General features: G+C 41.2%; 3 protein-coding genes across 3 annotated transcripts; all 3 read left to right on the top strand.

Annotated features, from left to right (window-relative positions):
• Positions 1-949: 949 nt before the first annotated feature.
• On the top strand, positions 950-8,641 carry LOC118557538 (protocadherin beta-15-like). The gene is made up of 4 exons (XM_036127690.1): positions 950-3,632; positions 4,783-4,978; positions 6,311-6,944; positions 8,605-8,641. Exons 1-4 carry the CDS (start codon positions 1,269-1,271, stop codon positions 8,639-8,641), a joined length of 3,231 nt encoding a protein of 1,076 aa, XP_035983583.1. The 5' UTR covers positions 950-1,268.
• A 1,992-nt stretch (positions 8,642-10,633) lies between these two features.
• On the top strand, positions 10,634-13,483 carry LOC110367222 (protocadherin alpha-7). Its single transcript, XM_036127288.1, has one exon. The coding sequence runs from the start codon at positions 10,949-10,951 to the stop codon at positions 13,325-13,327; it is 2,379 nt and encodes a 792-aa protein (XP_035983181.1). The 5' UTR covers positions 10,634-10,948; the 3' UTR covers positions 13,328-13,483.
• Positions 13,484-13,697: 214 nt separating this feature from the next.
• Positions 13,698-16,372, top strand: LOC105920157 (protocadherin alpha-8). The gene is given in 2 exon segments (XM_036127283.1): positions 13,698-15,497; positions 15,500-16,372. Coding segments are annotated over 2 exon segments (2,412 nt in total). The 5' UTR covers positions 13,698-13,943; the 3' UTR covers positions 16,358-16,372.
• The last annotated feature ends 739 nt before the right edge of the window (positions 16,373-17,111 follow it).

A 17,111-nucleotide genomic window follows, 5' to 3' on the forward strand; every position in this document is an offset into this window, starting at 1 on the left:
AAAACTTTTGTTTTTGCCTTGCCTTTTGGATTAATAAAGCTCCTTTTTAGCCATTAGATCAGGCTCCACTTTAATTTCTGGTTTTTAAAACTTCCCTGTTACGAGCGCTAACATTTGCAAATATATTAAGCGATTTATCTGCGGTATCTGTTGCTCCCTCTGTCTCAGAATACGGGACGACAGCAGCTCAGCTCTGCTGTCTCCAAATCCTCCTTTTATACATTAAAGTAACACAAGATCATTCGGGTCGTGAATGGCTTCACAGCTCCTTCCCCTCGCACTGGTTATGTGAGGCGTATGTTTCCTCTGGATGGATCCTCCAGAGAAACTCCGCTCAGCTGCTGGCGCTTATAGCGCGCAGGTGTTGATACGCTGCGTCATTACGAGTCTGCAGCGGATTTGTTTCTTTTTTTATGCCCCTCCCGGAGAGATACTGACCTACCCTACTCCTCCTTACACTGTTACAGTTCATAACTCGTCAGTGTTCGGTATGAGGAGAAATAATTTCTCCGCCCTGTTGTTCAGTTGCGCATGGCGGATTTGAGTGCGTAAGTACGCACGGTGAAGACCAATTTTGAAGTATTTTTCGGGCAGCAAACGCTTTATGTTTGTGGTCCGGACGTACCGAGTGAATAATCCTGCTTCACATTTAACCCACTAGAGATAGCCTTAACGGATGATGCCTGTACGAAATATAACCTCAGATTATATGAAGTCGAAGCCCTTTAAATTCTCATCGGCTTCTTAATGCTGGGACAGCGGTAATTTGAATCCAATGGCCAAGTCTCAGCATACTTTAAACTCAGCATGACTGGGGCGGTAGCTTCTCAGCAGATGGGCGGGGATCTTTTTTCCACCACGTTTGCACTGAATGCGAGGCATAAACGTGTGAGAGCGAATACAGACTGCAAAGAGGTTTTTTATTTTTTTTATTTTTATTTTTTTTTAACGGAAGAGGAACAAGGCGGGGTCTGGGCTAAAACCCCAATGTTTCAAGACCCGATAACGCCAAAGTCTGTCTCCAAGCAACGGTTTTTTAATAGCTAATGCAAATGTACAATTTGCAGTGTCCACTTGGTGTCGTTGCAATATAATCTTCCTGTCTCATGCTGCCCCCTTCTGAGCAACTCTTTGTTTGCTGCTGCACAACGGAGGGTGCGTCGGATGGAAGAACGGAGATTGTAGAAGTCATTAAACCATATGATTTAGAAGATTTATTGGATGCAACAAAAATAAATAAACTGGAATATATAAAGGACTGAGAAACCATGGCGATCCGGAGCAGATCAAGTCACTACAGTTGGCGTGTTTGTCTTTTACATCTTCTGCTGATCGTAGCGAAGCAGGCTGCGGCTGATCTGAGATACTCTGTTCCGGAGGAGATGAAGGAGGGAACCGTCGTTGGAAATATTGCCAAGGATCTTGGTCTGGAAAAGGCGCATTTAACTGATCGACGTCTGCGTATTGCTTCGGGATCTGAGGATACTTTTTTCAGTGTTAACATGGATAACGGGGCCTTACAGGTTCGTAGAAAGATTGACAGAGAGGAGCTTTGTCACGGTGGTGGCGCATGCTTAATGGAGCTAAAGATCATAGTAGAAAACCCGCTGGAAATGCACCATGTTGTTGTTGAAATCACAGATGTAAATGATCACTCCCCCAGCTTCCTGGAGAAACAGCAACATTTTGAAATAGCTGAACATACGTCTGTAGGAACACGATTTCAGCTGCAAGCGGCCCGTGACCCCGATGCTGGAGTGAATTCAATCCGCTCATACAAATTATCATCAAATGATTATTTTGATATAGATCTAAGTCAACGTGATGAAGACAAAATACCATTTTTAGTGCTAAGGAAACCTTTAGACCGGGAACAAAATGATAAACTTTTATTAATTGTTACAGCAGTAGATGGAGGAAAACCTCCGAGATCAGGGACACTTAATGTTTCTGTCACTGTTCTTGATAGTAACGACAACCGTCCGTCCTTTAGCCAGGAGGTTTACCAGGTAGAAATGTTTGAAAATGCTCCAGTTGGAACCATTGTTACAAAAGTAAATGCAAGAGACACAGATGAAGGAAATAATGGAGAAATTGAGTACAGCATTGCCAAGGCATTGCAACCCAAAATCTATGAAATATTTCAACTGAACTTGTTAACAGGTGAAATTAAATTAAAAGCAGCACTGGATTTTGAGGAATGTGACATCTACAAAATTGATATAGTAGCATCAGACAAGGGAATCCCTCCTTTAACGGGAATGTGTCGAGTGGTTGTAAAAATAAAAGATGTAAACGATAATTCACCAAAGATAGATGTCACGTCTTTGTCAAATACAATATCAGAAGATTCAAAACCCGGAACAGTGATTTCTCTCATCAGTGTAACAGATAAAGACTCAGGTGTTAATGGAAAGATTATTTCACGCATACTAAATGATGCACCTTTTGAATTAAAGCCATCCTATAAGGAAAACATATATTCACTTGTTACAAAAGAGCATTTGGATCGAGAGAAAGTGTCCCATTATGAAATATTAATACAAGCCACTGATTGTGGTGATCCAGCCTTATCTACAGTGAAAACACTCAGTATTCAGATCTCTGATGTGAATGACAACAGTCCTCGTTTTGAGAAAAGTGAGTTACAGTTTTATTTATCAGAAAATAATGCTGCTGGGACATCAATATTTTCTGTCACTGCAACGGATATTGACATGAATGAGAACGCAGCAATTTCTTATAATATTGTGAGAGAAGTAAGTAAGAATGATGTAACAGCATTCTTAAATATAAACTCAGAAAATGGACAGATATCTGCCCTAAAAAGTTTCGACTTTGAAACCCTGAAAACTTTCCATTTCCAAGTTGTGGCCTCAGATTCTGGGACTCCGTCCCTGAGCAGCAACGTGACAGTGAACGTGTTCATCCTGGACCAGAACGACAATGCTCCAGTCATCCTGTATCCAGTCAGCTCCAACGGTTCTGCTGAAGGTGTGGAGGAGATTCCCCGCAATGTAAACGCAGGACACTTGGTGACCAAAGTCAGAGCCTATGACGCTGATATAGGATATAACGGCTGGTTGCTGTTTTCCCTGCAGGAAGTTACTGACCACAGCCTCTTTGGTTTGGACCGCTACACAGGACAGATCAGAACCCTTCGCTCATTCACAGAGACAGACGAGGCTGAGCATAAACTGGTCATCCTGGTCAAAGACAACGGCAACGTTTCCCTCTCAGCAACAGCTACTGTGATTGTCAAGCTGGTGGAGCCCAGAGAGGCTTTTGCAGCTTCTGATGTTAAAAGTGCAGCAAAGGATGATGAGGATAATAATGTGACTTTTTACCTGATGATCACTCTGGGATCAGTTTCAGTTCTGTTCATCATCAGCATCATCGTGCTGATAGCAATGCAGTGCTCCAAATCCCCAGACTATACTTCAAAATATCTCCAAGAGACTAATTATGATGGGACCTTGTGTCACAGCATCCAGTACAGATCTGGAGACAAACGGTACATGTTGGTTGGACCCAGGATGAGCATAGGATCTACTATAGTACCTGGAAGTCATGCAAACACACTAGTGCTCCCTGACAGGAGGAGGATGTCTGAGGAGGTAAGATCAATAGTGGTAATTAATTAGTTTTCTAAATCAATTCCACACACAATTTGCTTTAATTTGTTATGTATTTAATTAACTGTTTATTTTTTTGCATATTTGTTATCAATGTGTATTGGTTTTTAAAAGTTTTTCAGAGCAGCATTTTTTATTTTGGCACCAGTAATGGTTTGGTTCATCGCGATGGCAGGAACACACAAAATAATTAAACACAATGCAGCAAAACAAACCTATTCTCTTTACGACGACATCACTTAACTTAAATTAAACTTTTGACATTAGTTTATTGACCTTTTTGGTGACTGTTTTTCATTTTTCAGGATGTTGGTCAAGCATCAATGCTCTGGGTAATATGCATTACACACGTTTGAGTATTCTATTTGAAGGCATCTCTTCCCTTAAAATTCATAAAAAACGTAAAATGTATCAATTTTTTTCCCCCAACACCTTTTACATAATTGTGTTTAACACTTTTACTTTGTGGAAGCTCATATGTTGCAAAGCTCTGCAATTTGTTGTGCGTTTTTTGCAAATGCATTTGACGGATAGACTTTCCTTTTCTTTGCTGAAAAAAATACATGAAATATAAGCATATTTCTTACATTGCATCAGGTGAGCGCACTCGGTGTTTGTTCTATAAACATGTGCCGAACGATCAGAATCCACCTTTTTTTGCACATTGCATTTGGGGAGCCGCATTTTGGTACTTGCCTAAGCATCGTTTTGGGAGACAAATTAAGCATTTGAATACATTTACCATTTTTTCCGTTGAATAAAGCCGCTGCAGTTTCGTTAAAAATCACTTGGTGTCAGTATAACGACAAGTAATGTGTACTGCTTTATCCGACATTTCCACCAAATCCGTCCCTTTCATCGACCGATGAAAAGCCTTTGCTGTGTCTCCGGATCCTATTCACATTTTATCCGAGTAATCCTATCCATCTATGTCAGAGAATAGTTGTTGTTGTTTTTTTGCCGTTTTTGGTGCGGGAATTCTTTACTAGCATACGAACTGTTTGCAATGGATTTATTATTATTATTATTATTATTTTCGCACCTTTCCAACACGGAACAAAGGCGAATTGAAACACGGAGAGGTCTGGCAAAACGGATTACATTCCTGATGATTTTGCTGTCGTTTTTGAGCAGCTGCTCTGCACAGTTTCGTTATTCCGTCTTGGAAGAAGTTAAAGAGGGAACAGTTGTTGGAAATATCGCCAAGGATTTGGGCCTTGATAAGGCTACGCTGAAAGAGAGGGGGATCCGTATTGTCTACGGGTCGACGGAGCCGCCTTTCGCAGTAAACCAAAATGACGGTGTCTTGTATGTGGACAGGAAAATCGACCGAGAGGAAATCTGTGATCGAAGCAAGGTTTGTGTGCTTGATTTGAAAACGGTGCTTCAGAACCCGCTGGAGATCCATCATGTCACCGTGGAGATTCTGGATGTTAATGATCATTCACCTGTCTTCCCATATAATGAAAGCATACTGGACATTTCTGAATCCGCGCTTCCAGGAGCAAAATTCCAGCTGCAAGATGCGCGGGATGCTGACAGCGGCTCATTATCCATTCAGCAGTATAAGTTGAGTAATAATGGACATTTTCGTTTAGAGGTGAAAGATCGAGGCGAGGACCGTAAAACGCCCAGTTTAGTTCTTGAAAAGCCGCTAGACAGAGAATCAGTTAAAAGTCATGTGTTGCTTCTGACAGCATTAGATGGAGGCAAGCCTCCAAGATCTGGTAACATGACAATAATAGTTAATGTTTCTGATGTTAATGATAACCCGCCCGTTTTTAGTCAGGAATTATATACCGTGTCTCTAAAGGAAAACTCTCCTGCTGGGACGACCGTGATCCAAATTAATGCAACAGATTTAGATGAGGGTTCAAACGGGGAGGTTATTTATTCGTTTGGCAACCACATGGAGGCACAGATACGTGAACGTTTTAGTTTAAATCCTGTGACTGGAGTCATTGTTGTGACTGGGGCTCTAGATTTTGAAGAATGTAGCACATATGAAATTGATGTTCAGGCATCTGACAAAGGCACAGCGGCATTAAAAACAGATAAAACAGTGGTAGTTAATTTGGTTGATGAAAACGACAACGAGCCAGAGATTGAAGTGACGTCATTTTCTCATGCGCTCCCAGAGGACTCAAAGCCAGGGACGACAGTGGCGTTGATCAGTGTAAAAGATGCTGATTCTGGTCTGAACGGAAAAGTGATGTGTTATATAAACCAAAACCTCCCGTTTTTACTAACCCCCTCTTTACAAAATAATGTATATTCTCTTGTTACTAAAACTGTTTTGGACAGGGAAAAGCAATCCCAATATGATGTATTAATCATTGCAAAAGATGCGGGAGAAACTTCTTTATCATCAGAAAAGAATATACCAGTTCTTGTGTCTGACATAAATGACAACATCCCTCAATTCTTGAAAAATCCGTTTATTTTTTACATAACAGAGAATAACATCCCAGGAGAGAAAATCTTATCAGTTTCAGCCTGTGATGAAGACGAAGGCAGCAATGCGCTTGTTTCATATTTAATATTAAGAGATAAAGAAGGGTCACATATGCTGACATCTTTTCTAAATATCAACTCTGAAACTGGAGACGTTGTGGCGCTGAAAAGCTTTGACTTTGAAACCCTGAAAACTTTCCGGTTCCAAGTTGTGGCCTCAGATTCTGGGACTCCGTCCCTAACCAGCAACGTGACAGTGAACGTGTTCATCCTGGACCAGAACGACAACGCTCCAGTCATCCTGTATCCAGTCAGCTCCAACGGTTCTGCTGAAGGCGTGGAGGAGATTCCCCGCAATGTGAACGCAGGACACTTGGTGACCAAAGTCAGAGCCTATGACGCTGATATAGGATATAACGGCTGGTTGCTGTTTTCCCTGCAGGAAGTTACTGACCACAGCCTCTTTGGTTTGGACCGCTACACAGGACAGATCAGAACCCTTCGCTCATTCACAGAGACAGACGAGGCTGAGCATAAACTGCTCATCCTGGTCAAAGACAACGGCAACGTTTCCCTCTCAGCAACAGCTACTGTGATTGTCAAGCTGGTGGAGCCCAAAGAAGCTTTTGCAGCTTCTGATGTTAAAAGTGCAGCAAAGGATGATGAGGATACTAATGTGACTTTTTACCTGATGATCACTCTGGGCTCAGTTTCAGTCCTGTTCATCATCAGCATCATCGTGCTGATTGCAATGCAGTGCTCCAAATCCCCAGACTATACTTCTAAATATCTCCAAGAGACTAATTATGATGGGACCCTGTGTCACAGCATCCAGTACAGATCTGGAGACAAACGGTACATGTTGGTTGGACCCAGGATGAGCATAGGATCTACTATAGTACCTGGAAGTCATGCAAACACACTAGTGCTCCCTGACAGGAGGAGAACGTCTGAGGAGGTAAGGCCATGGTTATGTCCTTTTGGATGGCATTCAATTGATGTGTGGTTATATTTTCTTTTATCAGAGTGTTATTATTTTTATACAAGTTTGAGAGCTCTTGTAGTGAATGTCAGAAACCAGATGCCAGGTGTTCAATATTTTGAAGCAGGCCCGTTTAGCAATGTTGCTTCACTGCCCATGACATTTTTTGCCAGCGACCATATTTTGATACAGTTTTGGGGCCAGAGAAGTTTCATATGTGTACAGACTGAGACCATGACTCACACAGAGTTGGCTGATAACTGATCTTTTGTTTTGTTTTGTAGATGGAGCCCTGGTTCTTTGTCAGTATCTCATTACATATAGAAGATTCATAGACGACTTGCTGAGACATATAACTAACTTTGACTTGTCCCCATAACTGATAACAAAAATACAATACAATGAGATTTAAAATGGAGATCAGAGAATCGCTGATGTGCAATTTTAGAGAGTCCCAGAGAGGGGGGGCTTGTCATTGATTGTTGTAGTGCTTGACATTCAGAACATATTATTAAGCACTACATCCCAATACCCTACTCGAGATTGATGCACAAAGCCTTGAGGCTCCCATACCAAATTTCTATGTGGTGCTCATTAAGTAATAATCTAAGTTTAAATATAAAGTACTTAAACTACTGAAAAAAAACATAATTAATACAGCAAAGCTTGATGATCATCCTATCAGAATCACATCAAAGTATTTAATTTGCCTAACATGGCACTAATGGTTACATCAGACTTGGCATGTGATGTATATTCTCCATCTTTAAACACAGCCTTTTCCTATTTTATATGCTGCAAGTCAATTACTTGGTGCAATCTGCTGGGTTTCGTTGGATAGATAACTTTTCAACCAATCTGTCTATATGATTTGATTGAATTGACTTTGTAAAGTTCCTTGAGATGACATTTGTTGTGAATTGGTGCTATATAACATTTTTTTTTTAATTATACCCTCTACTGGAAGTGAAAACTGATTCACTATTTGGAAGTCCAAAATGTCTGCAAGCATTAGAGTAAAAAGCATCCTTGCTTTATGAGTGTTCAATCTATGTATGATGTGTTCACCACAGGACCCTGAATTTGATTTGCCTGTACTAAATGGCAGCCTCTGGCAAAACTGGAAGCTGTAGCTGAAATGGAGCATCAGCACCAGATTTAAAGATGTTTAAAATAGAAAAAAATAGATTTACAGATCAGAAACCTGACTCTCGTCAGATGGATGCTGTTCCACCGCTTTCCACACGTCTCCATAAATCCATCCAGAATCGGTGGCATTGGGAGGGATTTCAATACCACATAAAATGGACGAGCCAATCAGGATTCCTGGGCGGGATTTTTGTAAATGTGACGTATCTGAGAAGCAACTATTTGGATTCAGACAACAATGGCGGCTCACATTGCTGCTTTGATGCTGCTGTTTCATCAGTGTTGTCCAATCTACCGAATATTAATTCTTTAAAAAAAACACCAGAGAACAGCTTTGAAGGCTTTGTTTAGTGGAAGCGATGTTTTCGCCCTTCCCCCGATCAGATTTGGCAAGAGCTTGATCTTCCAAATGGTGAAGTAGCATGTCAGTAAAGGTGACGGACAAGTTTATCCAATCATATGCAAGGTTTTTTTGATAAGGACCCTCCTTCTGAAACACAGCTCCAATGGAGCAATCCCAGATGCTTGTGTGGAGCTCTGCAGAACCAAACCCATCTGGCGAGAATCAGGTTACTGATTGATTGTCCTTGCATTAGTTTTAATCTAAAGCTCATGACTAAATGATCAGACTATTGTGCATCAGGAAGAGAGACATCTGTGACACACTGTAATCCTTGGGTTGACGATGACATGCATTCAGGCCTGCAGCAAATTCTGTGCAATATTCTTCAACCTTCATACACATAATTGTGCAATGATCAACATTTGCGATAAGCTAAGAGTGTAAAAAATATGTGTTCACAGTAGTGATATTGTGATGTGTAACAGACTCCCTCTTCCAAGCAAGGGGTGATAGCCCTCACAGCTTTTGCCAATAAGTTGCTTTTGGATTTGATGTTCCTGAGATGCTTGGCTGATGGGAGAGGGGCAAACATTTCATTGCCCAGGTGGGTGGGATGTGTGACAGCTACGCAGCGAGACAGACAGGAGCTGGTGGTGTTTTTTTTATTTAAATAAGGTACCTTTTAACATTTCACGATATTTAAATTAAATTTAAACACTGATTATGATTAGAATAAGAGCACAAATATACTGTAGTTATGCTACATCAAATGTTTAACATAGGCTATTTTTTATTCATTCATTATTGATTCATTATGAAGGTGTCACGGCTTTTATTTTGGTGTGGTGGTGCGCCATTTTCAAATACATGTAGCGGAAACCCTGCTTCCTACTGCTTGGAGAATTAAAGCGTGAAAATAAGCTGTTTAAGGTGTCAGGGAGAGCTGGGTCATTGCTGGGCTGCTGGTCGCTGTGCCTGATGTCTGCCAGGGTCCTGATTCCTCTTCACATGTTCACATGGGTTGTTGTTGTTGCTGATGTGGTCCTCAATGTACTGCTTGTATCTGTGCTTTGCTTTTTGGATGCCTTTCTTCAATTTACTTCTAGTCCTGCTGTAGGTCAGTCTGTCTCCAATTCTGAACGCCGCATCCCAGTCCTTCAGCAGGGACCACAGTGTGCTGTCCACCCATGGTTTCTGGTTCTGAAACACTCTGATTGTCTTTATGGGTTCCTACCCACAGAAGTGCATAACTGAATATAAGAGAGCAAAGATGATGTGTAAACGTATTAATCAGCGTTCTCTTTAAACTCTTCACAGTCTGTGTTTTTGAGCCTCCTCAGTCCAAACCTGAATGCTTTTGATCACAGGTCTGGTTCTGCAGATCAGTGCAGTGATCAGCTCCACAGAGATGTGGTCTGATAATCCAAAATGAGGAGCTGCAGCAGCTTTATATGCTCCTGGGATGTTGCAGTAAACCTGGTCCAGTGCATTATTGTCTCTGGTCAGGAACTTAATGAATTTATGAAACTTGGGCAGCACAGGCTTTTTTCAACATGCTTAAAGTTTCCAGCAATAATCACAGTTGCTTCTGGGTTACTGTTCATTTGAACGGTGATAAAGCTGTATAGCTCCTCTAGGGCTAGCTTAGCATCCAATCGTCTTTGCATATATATATATATATATATATATATATATATATATATATATATATATATATATACTTTGTCTCCCGCTTGTCAGTATGTCAAATCACCTCAAATACTCTTAGTTTGTGGTTTGTTGTCTCAAATGGTGATATCTGTTTTAGAGCAGTTATTCTTATTTATCGTGTGCTGAACCTGCGCTGCTTGTGTTTTTCTGCTGTCTACGACATGAAAAGGCTTTGCCGTCCGTCTCCCATTTCTCTCAGATAAAATTAAATTATAGTTTGCAAGGTTAAAATGAATATGGAGTTGCAAGCCTGTCTTGACAACTTTTTAGACAAGATGGGCTGAGTCACTGAAGTTTGTGTTACAGAAATTAATCTGGGATGATATTTTGTTCAGATTTTTATTTAGCAAATTTCCCGTTTTGCATAATGTTTGTCGATGTTTGAAGTGCAATTCTGTAGAGCTTTGTTCAAGACACTTGGTGTCAGTATAATAACAAACCATGATTCTGCGTGCTCGTATGATTTCCACTAAACCCATCCCCTTCCTATCCAGTTATTACGACCAAGTCCTTATTGAGACCAGTGCTTTTTTTCGCATTTTGGCCGTCAGACATCTTTTATACCATATTATGGTGCCATTCTGAAAACGAAAGCATTAGACGAATTTTACTTAGGCTCGTGTGAAAAGCTCTTTCAAGGGGATTTTGCTTATTTTATTTCTCCCCCTTCCCGTCATGGAACAAAGGCAGCGTGAAACACGGAGAGCGCGGACAAAATGGACTACAATAATTATGCTTTTGGTGCCGTTTTGGGGCAGCGTTTCAGCACAATTCCGTTATTCTGTCCCGGAAGAAGTCTCGGAGGGAACATTTGTTGGAAATATTGCAAAAGATTTGGGCCTGGATAGGGCTACGGTGAAAGAGAGGGGGATCCGTATTGTCTACGGGTCGACGGAGCCGCCTTTCGCAGTGAGGCAAGATGACGGCGTCTTGTACGTGAAAGGAAAAATTGACCGAGAGGAAATCTGTGAACGCAGAAAGGTTTGCGCTACTGACTTAAAAACGGTGCTTCAGAACCCGCTGGAGATCCATCATGTCACCGTGGAGATTCTGGATGTGAACGATCATTCGCCAATTTTCCCACAAAAAGAAAACATCTTGGAGGTTTATGAATCCGCGCTTCCAGGAGCAAAATTCCAGCTGCAAGCTGCGCGGGATGCTGACAGCGGATCATTTTCTGTCCAGCAGTATAAGTTGAGTAATAATGGACATTTTCGTTTAGAGGTGAAAGATCGAGGTGAGGACCGTAAAACGCCCAGTTTAGTTCTTGAAAAGCCGCTAGACAGAGAGTCAGTTAAAAGCCATGTGTTGCTTCTGACAGCATTAGATGGAGGCAAGCCTCCAAGATCTGGTAACATGACAATAATAGTTAATGTTTCTGATGTTAACGATAACCCGCCCGTTTTTAGTCAGGAATTATATACCGTGTCTCTGAAGGAAAACTCTCCTGCCTGGACTACTGTGATCCGAGTTAATGCAACAGATTTAGACGAGGGTTCAAACGGGGAGGTTATTTATTCGTTCGGAAATGACGTGGATGCACGGATACGGGAACGTTTTAGTTTAAATCCTGTGACTGGAGTCATTGTTGTGGCTGGAGTCATAGATTTTGAAGAGAGCAGCAGATATGAAATTGATGTTCAGGCATCCGACAAAGGCACAGCGACACTGAACACGGAAAAAAGTGTGATCATCAATATAGTTGATGAAAATGACAACGAGCCAGAGATTGAAGTGACGTCATTTTCTCATGCGCTCCCAGAGGACTCAAAGCCAGGGACGACAGTGGCGTTGATCAGTGTAAAAGATGCTGATTCTGGTCTGAACGGAAAAGTGATGTGTTATATAAACCAAAACCTCCCGTTTTTACTAACCCCCTCTTTACAAAATAACATGTATTCTCTAGTGACTAAGACTATTTTGGATAGAGAACAAACATCTCAATACAATATATTAATTGTTGCTAAAGATGGGGGAGAACCAAGCTTGCGTTCAGAAAAAAATATAAAAGTAGATGTAGCTGATGTAAATGACAATATACCAGAATTCTCTCAAAACCCATACACTTTTTACATTTATGAGAATAACAGCCCAGGAGAGAAAATAGTTTCTGTAACAGCGCGTGACAATGATGAAGGCAGTCATGCAATAATTTCATATACAATTTCAAAAGATAGAGAAGCAACAAATATGCTGACATCTTTTCTGAATGTTAACCTTGAAAATGGAGATATCGTGGCTCTGAAAAGTTTTGACTTTGAAACCCTGAAAACTTTCAGGTTCCAAGTTGTTGCCTCAGATTCTGGGACTCCGTCCCTGAGCAGCAACGTGACAGTGAACGTGTTCATCCTGGACCAGAACGACAACGCTCCAGTCATCCTGTATCCAGTCAGCTCCAACGGTTCTGCTGAAGGTGTGGAGGAGATTCCCCGCAATGTGAACGCAGGACACTTGGTGACCAAAGTCAGAGCCTATGACGCTGATATAGGATATAACGGCTGGTTGCTGTTTTCCCTGCAGGAAGTTACTGACCACAGCCTCTTTGGTTTGGACCGCTACACAGGACAGATCAGAACCCTTCGCTCATTCACAGAGACAGACGAGGCTGAGCATAAACTGCTCATCCTGGTCAAAGACAACGGCAACGTTTCCCTCTCAGCAACAGCTACTGTGATTGTCAAGCTGGTAGAGCCCAAAGAGGCTTTTGCAGCTTCTGATGTTAAAAGTGCAGCAAAGGATGATGAGGATACTAATGTGACTTTTTACCTGATGATCACTCTGGGCTCAGTTTCAGTTCTTTTCATCATCAGCATCATCGTGCTGATAGCAATGCAGTGCTCCAAATCCCCAGACTATACTTCTAAATATCTCCAAGAGACTAATTATGATGGGACCCTGTGTCACAGCATCCAGTACAGATCTGGAGACAAACGGTACATGTTGGTTGGACCCAGGATGAGCATAGGATCTACTATAGTACCTGGAAGTCATGCAAACACACTAGTGCTCCCTGACAGGAGGAGGACGTCTGAGGAGGTAAGATCAACAAATTAACCTTGAAAAGTTCCCAGCTGAACATAATTGTTTATTTAGGTCAAAAGTGCTGCCTTGTTTCATAGTTTGGTTTCTAAATCATCTTACATGACTTTCTGTTAAACAGTTTAGAACTCATACTTGTAAGCATGCAACTTTTGTCACGCAGTATTTAAAACATGTATAATTGTATCTCATTAATTTTCTTTCACGTTAAATGCAAAATATCAAATGCAAATAATCAATATTGCATTTATATTAATTCCTCTTCAACAAAAACGTGTTTTTGCAAGATTTTTTCTCATCACAAGCTACTAAAAAATATAGTTTATCCTGAAGGGAAAATAATTCACGGCAATTTACATAAAATATATGCTTAGACGCTTGGTGTCAGTGATGTTCAGGGCATCCACGGAGCTTGAACCACATAACATCCCCGAACACATCCCTCATATTTACCCGAAGAGCAATCCGTGCGTTTGGTCACGGCTTACAGCAAAGGATATTCGATCTATTTACACATTCTCTCTATAATGTCTAGATTTCACACGTTCCAGGAGCGTTAAATATATTTCAAAATACGACGTTTTTACCGCACTTTCATGTTTTTTTTAATTTATTTTTTATTGTTGTTGTCATGGAACAAAGAAGAGGAAACGCGCGGAGGGTGCGACGTTTTTGCTTCGCGCTTTTATTTGCCTTAAGCGAATTATTGAGCGGAGGTTTTGCACAGCTCAGATACTCTATATCCGAGGAGGTTCAAGACGGAACTTTTGTCGGAAATATTGCTAAGGATCTGGGACTGGATAAGACCGTGCTGAAAGACAGGGGATATCGCATTGTGGCCGGCTCAACCGAGCCCCTGTTTCAGGTAAACGAAAACGACGGCATCCTTTATGTGAAAAGGAAAATCGACAGAGAAGAGGCGTGCGAGCGGATCAGTCCTTGCTTAATCAATCTAAAAACGGTGCTAGAAAACCCCCTTGAGATCCACTACGTGTCAGTGGAAATCCTCGATGTGAACGATCACTCGCCCGTTTTTCCAGAGAAGGAGAAAAGGATTGAAATTTCCGAGTCGGCTCTACCGGGGGCCAGGTTTCAGCTGCAGGCAGCCCGCGATCCTGATGTGGGCCAGTTCACCATTCAGCAGTACAAGATCAGCCATAACGAGCATTTCAGGATAGAAGTCAAAGACCGAGGCGAGGATCGTAAGGTGCCATTTTTAGTCCTGCAGAAGCAGCTGGACAGAGAAATGGCTGGTAGACACAAGCTGCGTCTAACCGCGGTGGATGGAGGCAAGCCAGCCAAGTCTGGAGATGTTGAAATTATAGTGGAGGTTCTTGATGTTAATGACAATTCTCCGGTGTTCACCAAAGAGACTTATTCTACTACAATTGATGAAAACATTCCGACTGGTACTGTAGTAATTCAAGTGAATGCTACGGATTTGGATCAGGGTGCTAACAGTGAAATTATATATTCATTTGGCAACGAAGTAGACTCAAAGTTAAAGGAGCTTTTTAGTATAGATGAAAACACAGGTGAAATTAAAGTGACAGGTCAGATAGATTATGAGAAAAGCAAAGTTTATGAAATTGACATTCAGGCTTCTGATAAGGGACCAGTTCCTCTTACAAGAGACAAAAGTGTTATGATAAGTGTCGCTGATGTCAACGACAATCCACCTGAAATAGAAGTGACGTCATTTTCTAGCTTAATAAGGGAAGATTCAAAGATAGGAACTACAGTCGCTCTTATCAGTGTAAAGGATTTGGACTCAGGGATAAACGGTAAAGTAATCTGCACAATCAAAGAAGAAGTCCCTTTTTCTTTAACTCCATCCCTACAAGAAAATATGTATGCAGTTGTGACAAAGTCACATCTTGATAGAGAATTTATTCCTCAATATGAATTTACCATTAGCGCAAAAGATGCTGGTGACCCACCATTTTTAACTGAGAAGACTATGAGAGTCGCTGTATCTGATGTAAATGACAACGTGCCGGATTTTTTATCAAGTCCCTACACATTTTACATTACAGAGAACAATAGTCCAGGAGCCTCTATATTTTCAGTAAAAGCGATTGATCAGGATGATGGTGATAATGCGCTTATTTCATATTATATTTTAAGGGATAATGGAAAAAATAATAAACTGACGTCGTTTCTCAACATAAACGCTGAAAATGGAGAATTGTTGTAGCGCTGAAAAGTTTTGACTTTGAAACGCTGAAGACGTTCCAGTTCCAAGTTGTGGCCTCAGATTCTGGGACTCCGTCCCTGAGCAGCAACGTGACAGTGAACGTGTTCATCCTGGACCAGAACGACAACGCTCCAGTCATCCTGTATCCAGTCAGCTCCAACGGTTCTGCTGAAGGTGTGGAGGAGATTCCCCGCAATGTGAACGCAGGACACTTGGTGACCAAAGTCAGAGCCTATGACGCTGATATAGGATATAACGGCTGGTTGCTGTTTTCCCTGCAGGAAGTTACTGACCACAGCCTCTTTGGTTTGGACCGCTACACAGGACAGATCAGAACCCTTCGCTCATTCACAGAGACAGACGAGGCTGAGCATAAACTGGTCATCCTGGTCAAAGACAACGGCAACGTTTCCCTCTCAGCAACAGCTACTGTGATTGTCAAGCTGGTGGAGCCCAAAGAGGCTTTTGCAGCTTCTGATGTTAAAAGTGCAGCAAAGGATGATGAGGATACTAATGTGACTTTTTACCTGATGATCACTCTGGGCTCAGTTTCAGTTCTGTTCATCATCAGCATCATCGTGCTGATTGCAATGCAGTGCTCCAAATCCCCAGACTATACTTCTAAATATCTCCAAGAGACTAATTATGATGGGACCCTGTGTCACAGCATCCAGTACAGATCTGGAGACAAACGATACATGTTGGTTGGACCCAGGATGAGCATAGGATCTACTATAGTACCTGGAAGTCATGCAAACACACTAGTGCTCCCTGACAGGAGGAGGACTTCTGAGGAGGTAAGCTATAACATATTTTTAGAATTTTGCTTAAAAGTATCTGGAAGATAGAATTGAATGCAAATGAAACAGAAAATTAACATTGATTACAGCCTTTCTCTAAACATAAACAGTATTTTTTTTTATTGTTGAAACAGTAAATCTCACTATCGTGTTAAATGAGACTGGTTTTAACCTTTTCTAAATGAGGTCATCATAAATTTCTCCACATTTTTTTGTAAAGAAACTAAATAACTTCCACATTTTCCTTGTTAAAGTAAACAGTTTACTTTCACAGTCATCAGACTGTTCATTATAAAGTCATCTTTAATTAATCAATATCTTGGTATGTGGGAGACCTAGCAGTCTTTGTCTCCACCATCTTCTTGGGGTTTGTATTCCGTTGAGGCCACTCTAAGCATCGCTTTCACATGTGTATGAAAACTGAGTGATATTGTGACTTTCCCTTGCTCCAATGGAGAAAAAACTGACTCACAGACAAATATTTATTTAATCTATGTCTATGAGCATCAGCTTGAGAATGAATGTCCCCTCCTTTATGAAGATTGGTGTGAAAGAGCTTACGTTTGTTGATAAATGCAAAAATCCCTGTAACCAGGTCAGGAAGCATTTTTAATTCCCTCTGCAGATCCAGAGTTTTTCAATTCGCACGAGTTGTAAACCAGAGACGCCCTAATCTAAAACCCACAGGAATATAATGTAACCAATGGAGGTGCTTTAGTTCTCTTCCAGAAAGAGGTTGACTCGGTTAAGAAATAAAAAAAAAATAAAGCAGGATAGCACAATACCTCTTGAACATGGAGGA

Source organism: Fundulus heteroclitus, chromosome 23, assembly GCF_011125445.2.
Source record: "Fundulus heteroclitus isolate FHET01 chromosome 23, MU-UCD_Fhet_4.1, whole genome shotgun sequence".
NCBI classification, from domain to species: Eukaryota; Metazoa; Chordata; class Actinopteri; order Cyprinodontiformes; family Fundulidae; genus Fundulus; species Fundulus heteroclitus.